The following is a 22,278-nucleotide window of genomic DNA, read 5'->3' on the forward strand; positions in this document are numbered from 1 at the left end:
CCTTACAGATGCAGAGTGAGATTGACACCTGGAAAGAGGGGATGGGGATCATGACCGGACCCAGAGTAGCATCTAGGGGTCTTGGCTCTCCCCATTAGTTAATTGCAGAAGGTCCCTAGTGTATGTCTCAGTGGTTGCCTTGGCCCTCTGAAGACTCCTGGGTTCTCAGGTGGCAGGCTTCCCTATGGAAGAAAAGTGCTGCCTAATGTATGCAGTGTGGTATTGAAGAGCCATGGAGGCAGTTCTAGGGCTGAACCTCCTGCTGCTTGTTAGTATTGAGACCTTGAGTAAGCAAGTCACTTAGCCTTTCAGCTGTTGTATTTCCCTGCTTTACTGTCTGTCTTTTTGAAGCATTACTGGAATGAAAGCAGAAGTTAGCATTTAGCCTCTTTTGGTCTGGAATATCCTGGCTGATTAATAACAAGACTACGGTAACTGTTGGGTACTTTTGATAGGAAATAGGTCCAGGCTTTTTTTTTTTTTCCTTCTACGAGGACTCTGCCATGATCTTCAGACTACCAGCAACTCCTATTTTTTGTTTTGTTTTAAGAGACAGGATCTTGCTCTGTCACTGAGCCTGGAGTACAGTGGTATGATCATAGCTCACTGTAACCTTAAACTCCTGGCTTCAGGCAATCCTCCCACCTCAGTGTCCTGAGTAGCTAGGACTATAAGCATGCACCACCGTGCCCCAGCTAATTTTTTTGTTTGTTTAAAGAGAGGAGCTTCCCAGATAATTTTTTTAATGTCTGTAGAGAGGAATGTTGCCCAGGCTAGTCTTAAACTCCTAGCTTCAAATGATCCCCCTGCCTTGGCCTCTCAAAGTGCTGGGATTACAGGCATGAACCATTCCTCCTCACTCCCCCTCCCCAACTCTTTTATAGATGCTTTTTGCAGGGTGGGACTTATAGAGTTCTCTTCTTAAAATAAGAGTATTATACTTAAGATGTTAGGCCAGGCGCAGTGGCTCACGCCTGTGATCCCAACACTTTGGGAAGCCGAGGCAGGCAGATGGCCAGAAGTTTGAGACAAGCCTGAGCAACATAGCAAAACTTCGTTGCTACAAAAAATTAGCAGGGCATGGTGGTGCAGGCCTATAGTCCCAACAGCTCAGAATGCTGAGGTAAAAGGATCACCTGAGCCCAGGAGGTCAAGGCCATTGTGACCCGTGATCATGCTGCTGCATGCCAGTGTGACCCCAACTCAAAAAAGATGTTACATGCTTAAGTGTTAACACCTGGTAGTCTCACTTAGTCCTTATCTTCCCATCCTAAAAACAACTGAACATTACAGAGTTTTAAGTACACTTGGCACTTTAGTGTAAAACAAAGCTAATTACAGTAGGTTACCTGCCCTCAGAGCTCAGTCTCACCAGAGAATTACTATAATACAGTATGATAAGTACTCTGAGAGATAATACAAAGATTATAGAGAAGGTATAGGGCAAAAATGAGTAGGCAGGGCAGGCTTCCTAGAGGAGGTAACATTTGAACTTTGCCTGGAAGAATGAGCCACAACCAACCTGTAGGCAGGTGGAAACTGCCCTCATGCCAGGTTTCTCACGAATACTAAACCCTGACTGAAAGTGGTGGTACAGATCCCTGGGCAAAGGCAGAGCCAAATTAATCTGGTTCCATTTTTAAGCAATAAGAGACTTGCAGAGACTATCTTTAAAAAAAACAAACAAACAACTTTCCCATTAGAAAAAGAACCCACTACACTATAGAAAACTTGAAGTTCTTAGGTGGGGGGAACCATAATTCTTCCCCCACTCTGTTGGTGTTCTGGCTTGTTATTAAGGCTTTTTCCTCCTCTAGCTCCCATAGAAGAGGGGCTGGTTTTTTTTTTGACTTGAAGTCTCACTCTGTCACCCAGACTGGAGTGCAGTGGCCACTCCTGGCCACCGCAGCCTCGACCTGCTGGGCTCCGGAGATCCTTCCGCCTCAGCCTTCCAAGTAGCTTGAATTACAGGCATGCGCTACCACGCCCAGCTGATTTTTTGATTTATTGTAGAGATGAGGTCTTGCTGCCCAGGTGGGTCTCGAACCCGCGGGCTCAGGCAATCCGCTCACCTCAGCCTCCCAAAGGCGCAGGATTACAGCCTCCCAAAGACTGAGCCACCGAGCCCGACTAGGGACTGTTTTATACTTGCAAGAGCAATGCCTGCAGAAGAAGTCTGCTTTTAAAGTCATCTGTGGCTCTTTTGCATGTTGTGCTGATGACTGAAGCCACAGAGTGAGACTGGAGTGGTTTGTTTATCACTGTTTTTGTTCTGGTTTTGCTTTCAGGGATAGTCGAGTGCAATGGAGGAGTGGCCGAAGAGGATGAGGTGGAGGTCATCCTTACACAGGAGCCTGCTGCTGATCAGGAAGTGCCAAGGGATGCCGTCTTGCCTGAGCAATCCCCAGGAGAATTTGACTTTAATGAGTTCTTTAACCTTGATAAGGTGCCATGCTTGGCTTCGGTGAGTGAAGCAGCACATTTTTAAACTATATGGTTAAATATGACCTGAGTTAAGGATACTTCTTTCAAAATGTTGTTTTGCTAGATGGTTTGGGGCTTTTTTGGCTTTTATTCTTAAATATTTGAATTTTTGTTGGCTTTATTTTGAGAGACTGTATAACTGGCGATTAGTATCACACTGACCTGAATTCCTTGTGGGAGGCTGCCTGGTTAGGTGACAGCTTTTGTGATATAATCATTTCAGAATAACGAAAAGGAACTTTTGATACTGTCAGTGTTGCCATTAAACTCTGGACTTAAAGTAGAAACAGTAAACCATCCTTAAATCTTCACTTGCTATCTACCCTTACTCCTATCTCTCCAGCATTTATGAATTAGTATCTACTCCTTAATCATAACTGTTCCTTATTTGATTTCTACATGAGCAGACACTACTGGGCACAACAGAGCAAGCAGCATTGGCTGTCTCCTTTGTCATTTGTCTGCTCTCCTACACTCACAGGATTGCCACCAAGAATAAGTGAGCAAGCACTGCTTAACACTGGTAGATACAGGGCCACTGGTGAGTTTTAGGGCAGTACTTCTTGCATTCTCTATTATGAGGGGCCAAGCTTTATTTCTGCTTCATTGAGGACCAGTATTTTAGTATAAAGTACAAATGTCACAGCAATACCAAACTATAAAAGTTTCTAAGAATTCTCACTTTCTGAACTTATTTCAATACAGACTAGCATGGTCCATACTTGTCTAGAGTACTGTTCAGGAGCATGTGGAGTGTGGCTCCAAATCAATGGTGGCAATTGTTTGCATGGTTTTGTTCCTAAAGTTCTAACAGCAATTTTAATTGTAAGTCTCCTAGCTAGATATCTCACTTACAAGTCTTTTAGTCAGTAGTCCTTTGGCTCACATCAAGATGTGACCTTAATTTCTCTTTTTTTGCTTTGTTGTTGTTGTTGTTGTTGTTTTTGAGTTAGAGTCTCACTCCGTCGTCCAGACTGGAGTGCAGTGGTCGCTCCCAGCCACCGCAGCCTCGACCTGCTGGGCTCCGGCGATCCTTCCACCTCAGCCTTCCAAGTAGCCGGAATTACAGGCATGCGCCACCACGCCCGGCTGATTTTTTGATTTATTGTAGAGATGAGGTCTCGCTGCCCAGGTGGGTCTCGAACCCGCAGGCTCAGGCAATCCACTCACCTCAGCCTCCCAAAGGCGCGGGATTACAGGCTGAGCCACAGAGCCCAGCCATGACCTTAATTTCTTTGAACTAAAACGGAATGATTCTTTCAAATTCTTAACTTCTGAGGTACAGTAGTATTATTTTATTTTTGCATCACCTATTTAGGGACTTTTTTTTTTGCATTAAACAGATGGAATTTTTTTTTTTTTTTTTTTTGAGTTGGAGTCTCACTCTGTTACCTATGCTGGAGTGCAGTGGCACACTCATAGCCACCACAGCCTCAGCCTTCCAAGTAGCTGGAACTACAGGTGTGCACTATCATACCTGGCTATTTTTTTATTTATTGTAGAGATGAGGTCTTGCCAAGTTGTCCAGGCTGTTCTCGAACCCATGGGCTCATCTTCCCAAAGTGCTGGGATTACAGGCTTGAGCCACTGTGCCCGGCCCCAGATGGAAGTCTTATTGCAGAAAATTTTCACAGCAGAAGGTCAAAATTTAGAGACCCATAATTGGCTCCAGATGTGAGTACCAGCAAAACTTACCCATGTGCCTAGGCAAAGAAGCATTCACTCTTTAATCCAAACTAAGTGCTAAAACTAAACCTTTTTTTTTTTTAAATAACAAGTAACATGTATAGAGTAATGATTGTTTCAGGCTCTACATGCAGTAAGCCATTTAATCCTCACAAATCCCTTATAAGTTAGGTTACTACTATTTCCCTTTTATAGATGAGAAAACAGAATTTAAATAACTTGCCGGAGGTCACAAAGCTAGTAAGTGGTGGAAACTGACTTTAGATTTATGCAGTAAAGAGTTTTTGCTCTTAATTCCCCACAACTATACGACTTCTGAAGCATAAAAGGTAGGAATAGAGACTGACCACCATTTTATCTTTTGGCCCTCACCCCCAACCACTTGGCTAATGCTGAGCAGTTGGAACGAGGCCAAGAAGTCTAACTCCGTGTTTTTTGTGGAAGTACTGCTCACTAAGGTATATATTCTATAATTGATCCACTTAAATGCAAAACTGGTATCAGTAAAAACAGATGCTCTATGCTGTATAGCCAAGTGAATTCTTTTTTTTTGAGTTGGAGTCTCACTCTGTCGCCCAGGCTGGAGTGCAGTGGCACACTCACGGCCACCCCAGCGTCAACCTGCTGGGGTACAGTGATCCTTCCGCCTCAGCCTTCCAAGTAGCAAGAACTACAGGCATGTGCTACCACACCCTGCTACGTTTTGATTTATTGTAGAGACGAGGTCTCGCCAAGTTGCCCAGGCTGGTCTCGAACACGCAGGCTTAGGCAATCCACTCACTTCGGCCTCCCAAAGTGCTGGGATTACAGACTGAGCCACTGAGCCCAGCCTAGCCAAGTGAATTCTAATGCACAATGCTCAGAAAATGACCAGTTGGGAAAAGTAAGAAAAACTATCCTGGATTTTTGAATATCAATAGACAAATATGTAAAGTGCTTAAAACAGTACTTGATACTTAGCAGTCTTTACTAATGTTCAGCAGTAATAGATATAAACAAAGCTTTAGAACTAAACTAAGAATACTCTTTACCTTATATAACCTGACCGCATACTAGGTTACAAGGAAATCTCAAATAATGCCTTCATTCATTTCATTCAGAAATACTTATCCAGCAATTTTAGGTTCTAGACGCTATTCTAGGAACTAAGGCTATCATAGAAAACAAAACAGTGTTCCTGTCCTCCTAGAGCTTATTTTTGAGCAGAGGAAACACAATGAGTAATAAAAAAATATATGTACACATATAAGCATATGTATACATATGTAGGGTATATTCACTGGCATTACAGTACCTTAGAAACTGACAGCCACAAAAATCTATACAAACTGAAAATGTAAATCGCATACGCAAATAATTTATAAACAAGTAATTAAAAATTTAAATATGATACAACTCTTACTACAGTGCATGATACATAACAGGTACTTAAATATATTGAATGAAGAAAAATAAAATCAAATTGGAAATTCTGAACTATTTAGAATAATTAACAGGAACATAACATATAGAAATTTCTATAAGCCAGGCTCAGCGGCTCAGCCTGTAATCCCGCGCCTTTGGGAGGCTGAGGTGAGAGGATTGCCTGAGCCCGCGGGTTCAAGACCCGTCTGGGCAACTTGGCGAGACCTCATCTCTACAATAAATCAAAAAAATCAGCCGGGCATGGTAGCGCATGCCTGTAATTCTGGCTACTCAGAAGGCTGAGGCGGAAGGATCGCCGAAGTCCAGTAGGTCGAGGCTGCGGTGGCCAGGAGCGGCCACTTCACTCCAGTCTGGGCGACAGAGTGAGACTCCAACTCAAAGAAAAAAGAAATTTCTATAAAAATGGAAAGTAATAATAGAAATGAAGCACTGATCATTACAACCAAATAATTGTCAAAGAGCAAAAATATTTCACAATATCTGTTTGATCACCGGAGTGATGATATGAATCCTGTACCAAGGTATAGGAGGGGAGGCCCTGCTGTTAGTGTGTCCCATTTGTGCTTTGTGGTGAAAATGACTGACCAGGTAAACTCTTAGAATTCTTTTTGAGTTTCAAATGCTTTAGTTTCTTGATATAAGTATGTCCAGTAAATGTGTATAAAAATAACTTGGTTTCTACTCTTTAGCTGTGCTTTAGCTATAATAAAACTTGGCTTTTCCACCAGAAGCAAAGTTTGTCACTGAACAAAATGTGGAAATGACTTCCTCAGCACTTATATTAATATCTTTAGAAAATACCTGGGTACTTTATATTCTTGTCTTTTGCTTTTTCGTGTTCTTCTTGTGTATCTTCTGACTTTTTCCCTATACAATATGATCAAAGGAAATAAAAGGAGTTAAAATGCAAAACCGCCATTTTTGCTCTTTGTAAAATTTCAGACTCTTTTCAATATTGAGACATTTTAAATAACTATAGTTTTTAGTTATTTTATAAATCCTGTTTATCATTAAATAGTTGCATTTGGATACAGTCTCCAATTTTCCACAGTGAAACGTAACTCCTAATGCTTCCCTTATACTTTAATTAATGCAGAATTATTACACTTGAAAGTCAGCAGTCAGGCGCAGTTCTCACGCCTGTAATCCCAGCACTTTGGAAGGTAGAGGTAAGAAGATTGCCTGAATTCAGGGGTTCGAGACCAGCCTGGGCAACTTGGTGAGACCTTGTCTCTGCAATAAATCAAAAAATTAGCTGGGTTTAGTGGCACATGCCTGTGGTTCCAGCTACTTGGAAGGCTGAGGCGGAGGGATTACCTAAGCCCAGCAGGTGGAGGCTATGGTGGCTGAGCAGCCTGGGCAACAGAGAGACTCTGACTCAAAAAAAAAAAAAAAAAAAAAAGTCAGCATTATTTAAGGTGTGAGAGTCTATAAGTGATATGTGACTCAACCTCTGAAAATAGAAGTTCTAGAAACAATAGTTGAATTAGGGCCTTAAAATCTCTTCAAGAGAGACATTTTGTAGCTTAGTATGGGTATGGATTATGAAAACATTCTTCCTAATAAGAACGAAGACTAAATCTAACCTTTTCCTGCTGAACTTTGATTGGAAATTGTGGATTTCAGACTTCAAATAAAACAAAGTCACTAATTCTCTCATCCATCTACCAGTTTTTGGAAAAACATGTTTTTCATTTATCAGTGGTACTTAAGTGAAAGTATATGCCTTAGTTTTTAAGAAAGATTGGCAGTAGAAGTTATGAAATAGGGTCAAATAAATTATTTCTGATCATAGTGCATTATTTATTTATTTTTGCTGATTTTTTTATTTTCTGAGTTGGGGTTTCACCGTCACCCAGGCTGGAGTACAGTGGCACGATCATAGCTCACTGCAGCCTTGACCTCCTAGATTCAAGTGTCTTTTTTGTTTTGTTTTGTTTTTTGTAGAGATGAGGTCTCACTATGTTCCCTAGGGTAGTCTTGAACTCCTTGACATTCTCTTGCCTTGGCCTCCTAATGTGCTAGGATTACAGGCGTGAGCTACCATGCCCAGCCCACACTGCAATATTTAATTACCCTTAATCAGTTGAAACTGTGGAGGTCACATTTGAAAAACAACAAGTACTTGAAAACTCCCCATTAAACCCAAACATAAATTAGAGATGAGCTAAGATTTCGTTTTCACAGTCTGACACTTTTGTCTGAACTTTAACTTGGACTTATGATCATTATGAGCTCTGCTTTTTTAGATTTTGGCTTCTCAAATTGCCAGAATTGGATCTCATAATGTTCATTATTACCTTTAGGCCACCATGCTTGAAGCAAGAGTTTCTTTCTCGTACTTGACGTTTTGTCTGAGTCCACTCATCACTCGTCAGCTTGGTATTAAAATGCTTCACTCTTGCGCTGGCTTTTATTCTGAAACTGTCCTCTAAGAACATTCGGCAGTACATCGATTTTCTGATGAGGCAAATATAGGTAACTAAATAGAGGCTTTGCTTTATGTTCTTGAAAAGTAGATGGTTGATTATACAAAAGTTTGAGTTATTCAGAAATCACCAGGAAGGGGAAGAAAACTAAAGGTGTTTAAAATCCTAAGTTCTGAGAGTTTTTACCTTCATGTCAGCAGCATCAAAGGAAACTTCAAAGTAAGTGACCCTTTCATAAAATTTGAAGCTTCTTATCTTTTTTCAACTAAAAACTATTATTTTAGCTCCTATTGTCTTTCTCTTTAGATGATAGAAGATGTTTTGGGAGAAGGGTCAGTCTCTGCCAGTCGGTTCAGTCGGTGGTTCTCTAACCCAAGCCGATCAGGAAGCCGGTCCAGCAGTCTTGGATCAACACCACATGAAGAATTAGAGAGACTTGCAGGTAAAATGGCTTCAGAGTCTGGCTTTGAAAGTAGACTTGCACTTTCTTTGATGTAGTTCATCCTGTCTTTGTTAGTCAGGAGTCCATTAGGGTCAAAGGGTCTCTGGACAACTGAAAAGCCTTCAATCTGTGTCCTTTTAATACTGTTGAAGATAAGTTTATGTGCTTTATTGGAACCAATAAGTTATGAACATTTATTTGCAATGTCAGGTTTGGAGCAAGCCATCCTCTCTCCTGGACAGAACTCGGGGAATTATTTTGCTCCTATACCATTGGAAGACCATGCTGAAAATAAAGTGGATATTTTAGAAATGCTACAGAAAGCAAAAGTGGATTTAAAACCCCTTCTTTCCAGCCTTTCTGCAAATAAAGAAAAACTTAAAGAGAGCTGTAAGTGTTTATGAGAATCTGCTTTAGATATCTGATAAAGTTTGGATGTTAAGTTTTTTTGGTTTGTTTTGTTTTTGAGTCAGTCTCACTCTGTCACCCAGGCTGTAGTGCAGTGGCATGATCATGACTCACCACAGCCTTGACCTCCTGGGCTCGGGTGATACTTCCACCTCAGCCTCCTAAGTAGCTGGGACTACAGGTGTATGCCACAATGCCCAGCTAATTGTTTGGTTTTTTTTTTTGTAGAGATGAGGTCTTGCTGTGCTGCTTAGTGGCCCAAGACCTTTCCGGGTTCTTACATAGGGCCTGATTGTAATACTCCAATGAATGTTTTAGTCCTTGTGAGCATAACTTGCCAATTCCTCCCAACTTTGACCTCTTCTGCCATGTTCTTGCTTAGGCTAAGTCCTCAACATAAAAAACTTAGTGATATAATAACCACAATGCAGGTAGCAATCTTGCTGATATTGGGCTGTTTGGGATGCCTGTTCCACAAGTAACAAGTCTCCAGAAGACTCATAAGATATCCGTCTACAGGATGTACAGCAGGATCTTGTCAAGTTTTAAAGCATAGCACCTTGTCGTTGTGGTTTCCCAGTTTCTAGCATCAACACTTTAGTTTATGCCATCTCTAAGGACACAATTATAGCCTTATTCCCACTAGGCAACTATGATTTTCAGTACCTTCAGTTTGTCTATTTTTGGTGTCAGCCTTTTCTGATAGTCTTACCTCAATTATGAAATAAATTATTTTCACCTTAACCATCATGATAGCCAATGAAAATTCCTACCAAATATCCCTCTGCTTGGTTTAACCCAGACTTTCTCAACTTTTCAGCACATTCAGGTGTTGTGCTTTCAGTGGAAGAGGTAGAGGCAGGGCTCAAGGGCTTAAAGGTGGACCAGCAAGTGAAGAGTTCAACTCCCTTTATGGCAGAACACCTAGAGGAGACCCTGAGTGCTGTAACCAACAATCGACAACTTAAGAAAGATGGAGACATGACTGCCTTCAATAAGCTAGTGAGCACCATGAAGGCAAGTGGGACTTTGCCTTCTCAACCTAAAGTCAGTGTAAGTATTTCACACAAACCCCAGTGTTTTCTCCTTTTCCTTCACGTTTCACTGTCCACCACAATAAATGGATTTTTAAAAAGGTATTCTGAGTAAGTTGGAAATTCTTTAGTAGTCATTTGTTCTTTGGTGTTTTTGTTTGTTCCTTAATTACCAATATGCTATTTGTTACTAGAAAAAACAGATTTGTGGTTAATATCTGTATTGTGGATGACATGTAAAGATTAAAAGATTCAACCTTATGGAATTCCTGTATAACTTTCTTAAGTTATAAAACTATCTTTTTGGACGAACTCCAAAGAAAATTTTCTGGTTCTCCAGCTACTGAAGTTCATGTAACTAACCATATTTTTATAGTAAAATCTGTGTTTTCACACCTTTTAATTACCCTCAGATACCTAAGATTACTTGCTTTCTTGATTAGGCAGCTGGCAATTATACAAATCCTTTGTAAAGCATCTAAGATGGTTTTTGTTTTTTTTTACAGTTTGCATTCTATCAGTTTACTAATGGGAAAAGCTGTGGCTCTAAATTTTTTAAAAACTCTTAGGTATGAAGTTAGGTTACAAAGTAACACTGCATATCACCTTGTAAATGCAGATGTGTGGGATATACTGGTCTTTGTCATAACAACTTTTAGAGAGTGGTTCTCAGCCATGGCCTATATGTTAATAATATTGCTATCCCTTGATGATACAAAGTCATGGGGAAGCAGGGTAAATCTGAATAATAAAACCATAAACATAGACATTTTTAGTTGCTGAGTCACAGCAAATTTACCAAATTGCCTCCTTTTCTTCTGACTCCTGCTTGTCTGGGAACTACAAGTTAGCAAGGTGCAAAGAGTAATAACTGTTTGATCCGTTATGACCTGCACTATTGGGGAAAGCAGCTGATCTTTAGCATTCCTTATCTGACCACTAGTGATAGAGATTTCAACCTGCTCAGACAGACGTGCCATTACTCCTGACCTTATTGCCAAGACTGACCTACCCTCCAAAGGAGGCATCTCAGATAGGTGGATTTGTTTCTTTGTATCTGACTATACCATACCAGTTATAGTGGAATAGTCTTATAAAATGCTTTAGAGTTATTTTCATACAAAGAACTATTAGATACAAATGTTTTCAAATGAGGACCAGACTGAAAGATTACAGACTATCCTGTTCTCAGTTCTGTTACCTCTGTGTTTTGGTGATTGGGTGCTGACTACAGTTGTGTGGGTTCAATCTCATAAGTAGCTTTTTTCTTTAGTATGAGTGACTAAAGAAATGGAAGTTGGGAAAGTCAGCAATTTACCTGATGTTTTTCAACATTTTATTTCCAACATATTCTAGGATTTGTTATTGATACAACTGACCCAAAGTTGTAAGGGTAATGATACTGAGGTTTCAGTGCTGTGAAATAGATCTCATTTCAGCTGACAGAATGAGCCTCAAAAACCTGTTAAAGGGATGGATGGTATAATTCAAGTAGTCAGGCAAAGGCTAAGACAAACTCAACCTAACCTAGAAAAGAAAACAACTAGGAAAGCAATAGAATAAATATACTAAGTATTATCCCAATATATTGCTTGATTTGCATGTTGTTTAAGTCATGGTCAATTTTTTAAATTGATGTCTACTGCTCTGTGTGTAATGAATACTATTTCTCCCTTTATTTAGGTTCAGTCATATTGGCTCATCCACAGAATAAGACATGTTGGTTCAATTTAAACTCCATTTTAAATTGAATTGTAGATGCTTTCCTCCAATATAGTAAACATGTAGTATGAAGTTGCCTATTTGTTTTTTGTTAGATGGACGTAAATGACTCTTGAGATTGCTTATCTGCATTTAGTCCCAATTCCAAAACCAACAGTAAAACATTGGGGTATCTTTGGACTATCTGTCACACCTGAAGACACTGTTATGGACTTTTTTTTTTTTTGAGTCCGAGTTTCACTTTGTCACCCAGCCGGAGTGCAGTGGCACACTCGTGACCACTGCAGCCTCGACCTGCTGGGTTTAGGTGATTCTTTCACCTCAGCCTTCCAAGTAGCTGAACTACAGGCACGAACCACTACACCCAGTTAATTTTTTTTAAATTATTGTAGAAATGAGATCTCACCGTGTTGTCCAGGCTAGTCTCGAACCCGTGGACTTAGGCAATTCTCTTGCCTCAGCCTCTTGGGATTACAGGTGTGAGCCATTGCGCCTGGCTGCTGTGGAGTTTGACAGCCCCATCTAATGAAAGGGAAAGTATACCAGAGAAAGCATTTCAGGCAGAGCTAAATGGGCATAGGGATGTCCTGAAACGCAGAAGGGAAATGCAAGTTGAATGTGCAAATTGCAACTAATGGCTAGGTGGCACACACCTAGAGTCCCAGCTACTTAGGAGGCTAAGGTGGGAGGATCACTTGAGCCTAGGAACTTGAGGCCAGCCTGGGCAATCTAGAAGACCTCCATTTCAAAAAAACATAACCACTGTTGAATTAAAAGATAGAGGATTTGAATTTTGACCTGCATATGAGACCTTTTTTGAACAGCTTGCTAAAAATAATAAAGTGTAAATTTCTTGAAACACAAAACTCTGAAATATATTTTGAGTCAAAGTGTTACTCTGTCGCCCAGGCTGGGGTGCAGTGGCATGGTCACAGTCACTACAGCCTTGTCCTGCTAGGCTCATACAATCTTCCCACCTCAGCCATCCAAGTAGCTAGAACCACAGGCACACTCCACCATGGCTGGCTAATTTTTTGGTTTATTATAAAGACGACATCTTGCGAAGTTGCCCAGGCTAGTCTTGAACCCCTGGGCTCAGGCAATCCTCTCGTCTCTGCCTACCAAAGTATTGCGATTACAGGCGTGAGTCACCGTGACTGGCCTGAAATATAACAATTATGGCCAAACTTGCATGTTGTTTACTAGGTTTTTAAGCCACATGTAGTCAACAAATCTTAAGATAATGGATAGCGGCCAGGCTCGGTGACTCAGCCTGTAATCCCAGCACTTTGGGAGGCCAAGACGAGTGGATTGCCTGAGCCTGCGGGTTCGAGACCAGCCTGGGCAACTTGACAAGACCTCATCTCTACAATAAAATAAAAAATTAGCTGGGCGTGATTGCGTGTGCCTGTAGTTCCAGCTACTTGGAAGGCTGAGGTGGAAGGATCGCTGGAGCCCAGCAGGTCGACACTGGAGTGGCCATGAGTGTGCCACTGCACTCCAGCCTGGGCAACGGAGTAAGACTCCAACTCAAAAAAAAAAAAAAAAAAAAAAGATAATGGGTGGGTAGCTAGGATTGTCTCAAAAATTAAAATCTATAAATTATCAAAATTTCTTGTGGTTTCTTCCTGAATAAGCACTCCCCTATTTCACCATTTTCCTTCTCCTTTTGGTCAGTGTTAGAAACAGGGAAATTGACCAGGGTTAACATAGAAGGGCTCTCTGAGTGGACTCTGCATGTACACACAGTCTTTTCATTCCCAGATCTTTGGGACTTGTGTAATGAGAATGGAACAAGTTGCTCTATGTTTTCTGTGAATTGAACATCATTCTGCTGTTATGTATCAACTCCCTAGGCGGAATGTTTTATGCTTTCTTGTGGTCTCCAATCAATCTGTACGTTAAGTATGTTAATTCAACAAGATTAAAACCAGTTTTCCTTTTATTTTTTTTAAGCGAAACCTTGAAAGCCAATTGATGTCTTCTGCTGAGATTCCAAGCCAGCCTGTCCCTAAAAACATCCTACAGGTACTTCACAATCTTATACCGAGTCCTCAGAGTCTTGAATAGTAGTCCTCTGAACTGTTTTTGTTCAAAGTGGTCCAGCCTTAGAGAATGATCTGTGTTGCTTGGCAGTCAAAGACATGATATTGCTGCCTGACATCGTTCTGTACTGCTGGTAATATCAATGGGGGCGAGAGGTTGGCTAAAAAAAGTTGACAAAATAAGCATTGATTTCCGGTTTGCAGGTTTGCGATTTTTGTGAAACTTAAAAGTGTCTAACCTGTATTTGTAGTGCTAACTTGAAGCAAATATTACAAGCTGAATGAACATTCAGAGAAGTACCTTGCATGTATACGTGCCAAAGTCTACAATGTCACATAAGGGAGATTCATCCTGTAGTTTCTAAAAGTTAATCTATAATCCACTTCTGACTAGAAGGAAGAAGTAAATTTGTTTTTCTGCCTTTAGGAACTTCTGGGTCAACCTGTGCATAGACCTGCTTCTTCTAATCTTCTGAGTGGCCTTATGGGAAGCTTGGAGCCTACAACATCTTTACTGGGCCAACGAGCACCATCTCCTCCCTTGTCACAGGTGTTTCAAACTCGAGCAGCCTCAGCAGACTACCTTCGCCCAAGAATACCATCACCAGTTGGTAAATACACTTAAGCATAGATCTGATCCACCCTCTTCCCCCTGTCCCACATAGAACTCTAGAATTCTAGAACCAGCAGTCTTTTTCATAGACATTCTTAAAGAGTTTAAAAAGACATAATGTGAATTTATCATACTTTGGGGGTTGGGGAAGCAAACATGGAAGATAGCTCAATATCCAGCTGCCCTTCCAGATGAATGTATTTGTGTTAAATATATTTTTTCCTTGAAACGAATCTTCATCTCTTTAGTGTTCTTCCTTACTTGGGGAATTCAATCCAAAAAAGTTTAATTTGGCTTCTTTAGTTTTTCCTTGATAGAGTAGAAGTCAGCATAGTGGCTCTCTATCAGGCTATTGAATTTGATAGACAATCAGCCTTGAAGTCTTGCTAATTCAGAGTGTGACTGAAGAACTTCTAGACACCTCTCCTTAAAAAGTGTTTACACAGAATGCCATAGTGTTCCTGTCACCTTCCACCACTTTAGGTTGCTGGCTTCTCTAACTCCTGCCAGTCAAAACTTGAGGGGCAGTTTTAGAAATCCACCGCCCACAATCAGGAAGACAAAATGAAAAGAGTATGAACCTCAGAGCACCAGTCTCTGCTTTCATGCCAGCTGGTTAGCACTAATGGGCCAAACTCCTGACTAGAAAAGCTCTTCTCTCCCCAGACAGAAGTCTTAGCTCTGAAAGAGGCAAACTGACAGCTTGGTGAGGAACATGGATACAACAGCAATTCAGGCCATTAAGTGGCCTGACTGAGGTCCATAGCCCACTGTGGGAGCACGGAGGGAGAGGGACATCTGCCAGTCCAAGGAGTCAGCACTTTCCAAAAGAGATAGTGTTCAGTAAGGAGCCACATGCATTAGTAATCATGCCTCCCTGATTCATGTGTACCATTTTGACATTCATTGCTACTATACCTTTCCTAACAGGTTTCACATCAGGACCACAGCAACTACTTGGAGATCCATTCCAAGGCATGCGCAAGCCCATGAGCCCTGTCACAGCCCAGGTCAGGCCATGCGCTTTCTCAGACTTAATTTGTTGCTTGATTTTCACCCTGTTTTTGCTGTGGAATGGAGAGTTTAACTGCTGTAATTCTTAGAAGTGATTTTGAACTATATTTCAGTCTCAGTAAAGGGTAGAAAATTGCTGAATAATTAAAAGTAATACTTAAAGAGTTAAGATCCTGTTGAGTGGATGGTAGCACAGTTTAATCCTGTTTGCAGTACCTAATTTTTCTCAGCTGCTGCTTAAACATACCTATCCTAAGGGGAGGAGACCTTTGTAGAAAGTACACTGACTGTCCTCATTATTCTGCTGACTCTCCCTTTCCACTTCTGTTTAGCAGATGAGCCAGCTAGAGTTGCAACAGGCAGCTTTGGAGGGACTGGCCTTGCCACATGACCTTGCTGTACAGGCAGCAAACTTCTACCAGCCTGGTTTTGGCAAGCCACAGGTGGATAGAACCAGAGATGGATTCAGAAACAGGTAAATAATAAATCCTACCCATGTGGGGATTTGCAGATAATAGTAATACTGCAGATAATTTGTTAATCTCAGTTAAATTCTGTTGCACATGCTGTGATATGTTATATAACATATGGTAGAAAGTCCAGCCCACTACAGATGTTTATCAGTAGAAGGCATAACACGATTACATTCTGCAGGCATAGAGTTTTCCTCCTATATGGTTTTATTTATAAATAGTAATATGGAAGGAGTGCTGTTTGCCTAATTTATATCACAAGATTATTACTAATAAATAATTTTTTAAAAAATATGTGGGGGCTGGGCGTGATGGCTCACGCCTGTAATCCCAGCACTTTGGAAGGCCAAGGTGAAAGAATTGCCTGGGCAAAGATCACCTGAGCCCAGCAGGTTGCGGTGGTGACTGGGAGTGTGCCACTGCCCTCCAGCCTGGGTGACAGAGTGAGACTCTGACTCAAAAAAAATAGATTAATAAAAATTAAAAAGATGTGGGGTATAATTCAGGGTGAGGTAAATAAGTGGTCATCATACAGGTGGTTTGGGCCTCCCCTTTGTCCCCACTTCTCCTGGTTTAAGATTGGGTACACTAGCCGGGCTCGGTGGCTCAGCCTGTAATCCCACGCCTTTGGGAGGCTGAGGTGAGTGGATTGCCTGAGCCCGCAGGTTCAAGACCCGCCTGGGCAACTTGGCGAGACCTCATCTCTACAATAAATCAAAAAATTAGCCGGGCGTGGTAGCACGCGCCTGTGATCCCAGCTACTTGGAAGGCTGAGGCAGAAGGATTGCTGGAGCCCAGCAGGCGAGGCTGCAGTGGCCAGGAGCGGCCACTGCACTCCAGTCTGGGCGACAGAGTGAGACTCCAACTCAAAAATAAAAGATTGGGTACACTTATTGATGTTATATTCCCTCCCCACACTCCCCTGGCAGTGTCCCACTACTGCCAATTCCTTTCTTACAGTATTATGATAAATGTTCAGGGTCTGCTTATGAATGAGTGCATGTAGTACTCAGATCTTTGTTTCTGTGATATAGATTACTGAGTATTATAGATTCTAAATCCATCCAAGCTGCTGATTGTTATGAACAAATAATTTTCACCAGCTGTAATAAGTAGTAAAAGGAAATGAATCATAAGTTGAAAAGAAAAGGGAAAGGGGAAGCAATATTGCACTTTTTATTACAAAATAAAATGGGCACAGAAAACGATATAAAATAAATGTGTAGTTTATAAGGCAAACTCTGTTGTTAACTACTCAGAAGCCCTTCATGTGCCAGTAATAACCCTTTTCTCCATTTTCCAGCCTTTGAAAGTAATCACTACCTTATATTTTGAGTTTTAGCACCAAAATATATATCACTGAACCACTATAGTTAGGTCCTGTCCATAAAATACTTCATAATTAAGCATTTATGTTTTGATGTGTTCTTAAAATTACCATATCAGTGCCCCTCGGTATTTGTCTTGCTTCAGCTGGTTTTATGTGTTAATACTTTCAGTAGATACTGAGGCCAGGAGGTACCCTTACAATAGTGAATCCTCTCTATAGCACTCCTTGCCTAAACACAGAGCTGAGTACTAGTCTGCTGAGCCCCTCTCACCTCACCTGCCTTTTCTCTATAGAATAATGTAGTTACCTAGCAGCATTCATTGATGTGTCTTGTCACTTCTTTTTTTTTTTTTTGAGTCAGAGTCTGACTCTGTCACCCAGGCTGGAGTGCACTGGTACACTCACGGCTACTGCAGCCTTGATCTCCTGGGCTCAGGCAATCCTTCCACTTCAGCCTTCCAAGTAGCTGGGACATGAGCCACTGCTCATGGTTGATTTGTGACTTTCAAAGCACTTTTAACATCCAGATTTTTATTTTATCTTTGCATGAGCCCTGTGAAGTAGATGGAGAGAAAGTAAAAAAAAAAAACTGCATTTTAAAGATTCAAAATTTAAGTTATTAAAATGTGACTTGCTCAAAACTAGCAAGTAGACTCAAGTTAATGTCAGTAAAACCTTCATGTTTGGGATCAAATGTCGTCCTCTGAGGTCCGCCCTTAACACCCTACGTATAGTCATGTCCCCTGAACAAACATGCCTCCCCCTTACCTTACTTTTTTATTGTACTTATTATCTGCTAGCATACTATTTATTTTTTGTCTCCCTGCCCATAGTAACCCATCTCCACCCTGCAACCACAAGAATGTAACCTCCATGAGGCCGGAGAATAAAGTCTCTTTAGTTCACTGCTCTAACCCAAGAACCTAGAATAGTGTCTAGCACATAATAGGTGCTCAAATGTTTACTGGAAAGAAGTAATGTGGAACTCCTACATTTGGGATTTATCTCTTAGTCACTCAGAATACCACCAATCTCTGTCTGCTTATGTTGTTATATTCAGAGTCTTAGTTTTGCAGCAATGGAGCCTACCTAGTACTAAATAGAAGGAAGCCATAGATTTAGGTTTCCCATCTATTTATGATTCAGAGAACTTCCATAATCGTTGACTATACTTGGGCTTTGACATTTGTGGCACAAGGTTTTACACGGCTGAAATGCAGTGATGCTTTGATGCTTTCATTGGCCAGTGAGCTCACATTATTTTTTCTCCTCTCAGCCTGTGTATGTCTATATCAGCATCAACTGTTTCCTGTTTTATTCTACCTCATTGGTACAACTATAAATAAACTGTATACAAGCTCTGGATAATCTTACCATTTCCAATCCCTGTACCTGTTCCATCTACCTGAACCATTATTCCATCTTTAGCTTCCTGTTAGTTGCACCCAGTTTAATCAGCTTCTTCCCCAGTAAGCTTCCCCAGAGTCACTGGAATGCCCTATTATTCCTTCTACCCCTCTTGCTTTTACATTGCACCTTGTTGATGCCTAATATCTACATGCCTTAGTTTGCCCTAGGGCTTCCCCACTAAACTGATAAACTGAGAGTTCTTGCAAAACAGAGACCATGTTTCATAAAGCTTTTGTCTTCCCCCAGAACTTAGCATGTGCATTTGCATATGTTAGGCACTTACTAAATGCTGGAGAAATTGAACTGGATAGGGAAAGGGGATGTTAAATTCCTAGGCTGGTCTTGAATATTACATGGTTTTAGGACTTGGAGTTTGAGCAGATTGAGGTGCATGCTGATAATTGGTTTGTTCACAGGCAACAACGAGTGACCAAGTCACCAGCACCAGTACACCGAGGGAATTCCTCTTCCCCTGCCCCTGCCGCCTCCATCACAAGCATGGTCAGTGATCTTTCATGACTGAAGAATTTGAAGGCTTCTCCCTGTTTGGTTGTGCCTGTTGTACCACTGCATGCTCCTGAATGTCCTCGAGTGCCATCCACAGGAATAACTGATCTCTAGTAGTCTTTCATACCTCACTCTATTAGGTCTTCCCCTTTTTAGGACAGTCTAACTCTTGAAATCCTAGTGAAGCCCCTACACCGGGGAAAGTATATCCTGGCAGATAGATGAGCATGGGCCAGGGCACACAAGATTATATAGTATGTTCAAACAAATTAACAGTTGGTATATGAGGAGTCAGGAAGACAAAGGTGAGACTGGAGATGAGGCAGATGGGGTGACTGTGGTCAGATTGTGGAGAGTTCAGTGAAATATGCTGGGGAGTTCGCAGATTTGGATTCACTGATTCAGGGTCACAGTAATATGACCTAAGTCTATAGCAGATTTGCTTACGTGTGGTTACAAGTCTAGTTTTATAACTGACTAGCATTACTTTAAAAATATTTCATTCTCTGTTGGGCTCGGTGGCTCAGCCAGTTATCCCACGCTTTGAGAGGCTGAGGTTAGTGGATTGCCTGAGCCCGCAGGTTCAAGACCCACCTGGGCAACTTTGCGAGACCTCATCTCTACAATAAATCAAAAATTTAGCCAGGCATGGTAGCACATGCCTGTAGTTCCAGCTACTTGGAAGGCTTAGGCGGAAGGATCGCCGGAGCCCAGCAGGTCGAGGCTGCGGTGGTTGGTAGCATGCCCCTGCACTCCAATCTGGGCAACAGAGTGAGATTCCAACTCAAAAAATAAAATAAAATAAAAATTTCATTCTCTACAGATCTTTATCATTTAGTCAAAGCTGAAAGACATGAGGGTGAGGAGAACTTCCTGTGTGCTTCAAGACTCCAAGTGGATCTTTGTACCAAATCAACTTGAAGACAGGGTCTGGAAGGAGCTTTTCTGTTCATAAGTCATACCCTGTTTCCCGCCATCAAGGATGTGGATTTGTTTAATGAGAAAAGGCACATGCATAATAAAATCGTCAGAGTCGAAACAGTGAAGAGATAGGAACACATGACTCCAAGTGATTAATCCTAATGGTTAGGAAGACTGTTAAGATAATTGTGACTTTTCTGGCAGCCAAGTTAAGAAGGGAAACTTAGAACTATGGAGTAATTTAGGTTCTAAGGTTGTGTCTGACATTTCGTTTCCCAGAACGACCAGACTATATTTCTGGCCATACTCTTCCCCTCTTCCCGGCCTAATCCCAGGCTGGGAAAGTGTGTGAAGCAGAGACTGCATAGACAGGTACCCATCATCACAGAGTTGAGAGCAGGGGATGTCCCACTTGGGACTCTGCCTATTTGCCCCATTCCTATTTTCCTCCAAAAGCTGTAGACAAGAACATTAGAGTTAGTCTCTACTACCATAATGGCAATATGGGAACTCTACCTTGTTGAGTAGCATAGCCAGTAATCTGGCTTGGTATTAGGGAAAGGTTCTTGAAGAATATGCTAATGCCAGTTGTTTTTCTCTGCAGCTTTCTCCTTCCTTTACCCCTACCTCAGTGATTCGTAAGATGTACGAAAGCAAAGAGAAAAGCAAGGAGGAGCCAGCATCTGGAAAAGCAGCTCTTGGTGAAAATAAAGAGGATACTCAGAAGGCCAGTGAAGGTACTACAGAGTTGTTGAGGGTACTACTCAAGAAAGTACATGATGGAGAGAACACAGGCCCAAGTGCTGACCAGCCTGCCATTCTGTGCAATGCCCTGGGCAAGAAAGACCTCTGGCTTCTCTGGACCTCAGTTCTGTGTCAATGAGAAAGCTGTGTGTGACAATGACAAGTAGACCAGCTCATAGTCTTGTGACTGTGACTTGGCTGCTCGAAATTCTGACCAATCTAAGAGTGCTAGTATCAGACAGGAAGTATAAGCTTTAGAATCCTTTTTTAGACTTCAGAGTTGAATAATTAGTACACTTACTGGCAAATTAACATAGTTCAGATAGTTTTACTTTTTAATGGTTCTCTCCAGCTTGTGGAGACTTTGGTGTCCAATATAGAAAATGTGAGAGCCTTTTAGAAGTTGCATAGTAGGGATTGTGAAGGACATGGCAACAGATTCTAAATTAGGGTTTACACAGGTGTACAGTATTGGTATGAGAGCTTGGTATTAGCCTGTGCTTCTGGAGGTGGGAGGGAAGAAATTCTGTTGGTCCTGTCAACACATTTCAGATTCTTTGACCAGACTATAACTGCTGTTTAAATTTTTTGATGTGCTGGATCTGTATAATTTTATACTTGCTTAATTTTCCTCTTAGACTAAAAAGCATGTTAATCCCAAGCAAGTGATGAGAATGGAACAACCTCCATACAGATACAGGCCACGGCCATTTGGGCAGAGCAGGGTGCCCAACAATTCATCATCTGGTTGTATTTGTAAAGCAAATGATGGTCATTATCATGCAGTCCTCTAAACTTGTTAAGGAAATCAAATAAGAATTGTGAGCCTCTTAAGAAATGAGATTTACTGGACCACTGGTAGGGATCAAAGTTTTGGGAAAGCTTTACCAAAATATTCTTTGGATCCTTACAGAGAACCTTCTGTCATCCAACTCTGTACCCAATGCTGATCAAGACTCTTCTCCCACAACAAATTCCAAATTGTCAACATTACAGAAGTCTTCGTGTTCCACTCCACTGTCACAGATCAACCGATACACCAAAGAACAAGATTACCGACCTAAAGCAACTGGGAGAAAAACACCCACCTTGGCATCCCCAGTTCCAGGAACACCTTTTCTCCGCCCTGTCCATCAAGTTCCCCTCGTCCCCCACGTCCCTATTGTTCGGCCTGCTCACCAGCTTCACCCAGGGTTGGTCCAAAGAATGCTGGCCCAGGGAGTACATCCACAGCATCTTCCAAGTTTGCTCCAAGCTGGTGAGTTTCTGACCTGGCTTGGGTGTCAATCTGTGGACCTGGTGTGACAATTGCTGGCACTGGCAAAGTGATGTACCATAGGTTTTCATTCCTAGAAAGATGTTACTAAATTTTTCCATCTAACTGGTAGACAATAGTCTAATATGTCCCTTCGTCCATTAAAAAATTAGGAACCTAGCCGGGCTCGGTGGCTCAGCCTGTAATCCCACGCCTTTGGGAGGCTGAGGTGAATGGATTGCCTGAGCCCATGGGTTTGAGACCCGCCTGGGCAGCGAGACCTCATCTCTACAATAAATCAAAAACTCAGCCGGGCGTGGTAGCGCATGTCTGTAA

The 22,278-nt window shown here is 41.6% G+C and overlaps 1 protein-coding gene across 2 annotated transcripts in view; it reads left to right on the plus strand.

Moving 5' to 3' along the window:
• Window positions 1-2,292: 2,292 nt before the first annotated feature.
• EIF4ENIF1 (eukaryotic translation initiation factor 4E nuclear import factor 1) overlaps window positions 2,293-22,278 on the plus strand; it is a 21,696-nt gene continuing 1,710 nt past the window's right edge. The window contains exons 1-11 of one of the 2 annotated variants that reach the window (XM_008062485.1): window positions 2,293-2,464; window positions 8,331-8,466; window positions 8,677-8,856; window positions 9,695-9,927; window positions 13,587-13,658; window positions 14,103-14,286; window positions 15,219-15,298; window positions 15,635-15,777; window positions 18,932-19,016; window positions 20,548-20,680; window positions 21,601-21,945. In XM_008062485.1, the coding sequence (XP_008060676.1) occupies window positions 8,331-8,466; window positions 8,677-8,856; window positions 9,695-9,927; window positions 13,587-13,658; window positions 14,103-14,286; window positions 15,219-15,298; window positions 15,635-15,777; window positions 18,932-19,016; window positions 20,548-20,680; window positions 21,601-21,945 (1,591 nt within the window). In that variant the 5' untranslated portion in view covers window positions 2,293-2,464. The remainder of the gene's footprint in view (window positions 2,465-8,330; window positions 8,467-8,676; window positions 8,857-9,694; window positions 9,928-13,586; window positions 13,659-14,102; window positions 14,287-15,218; window positions 15,299-15,634; window positions 15,778-18,931; window positions 19,017-20,547; window positions 20,681-21,600; window positions 21,946-22,278) is intronic. The other variant, XM_021714710.1, reaches the window with a different exon arrangement.

This window comes from Carlito syrichta, unplaced genomic scaffold (assembly GCF_000164805.1).
Source record: "Carlito syrichta isolate Samal-C Ts95f unplaced genomic scaffold, Tarsius_syrichta-2.0.1 Scaffold305723, whole genome shotgun sequence".
In the NCBI taxonomy this organism is placed as follows: Eukaryota; Metazoa; Chordata; class Mammalia; order Primates; family Tarsiidae; genus Carlito; species Carlito syrichta.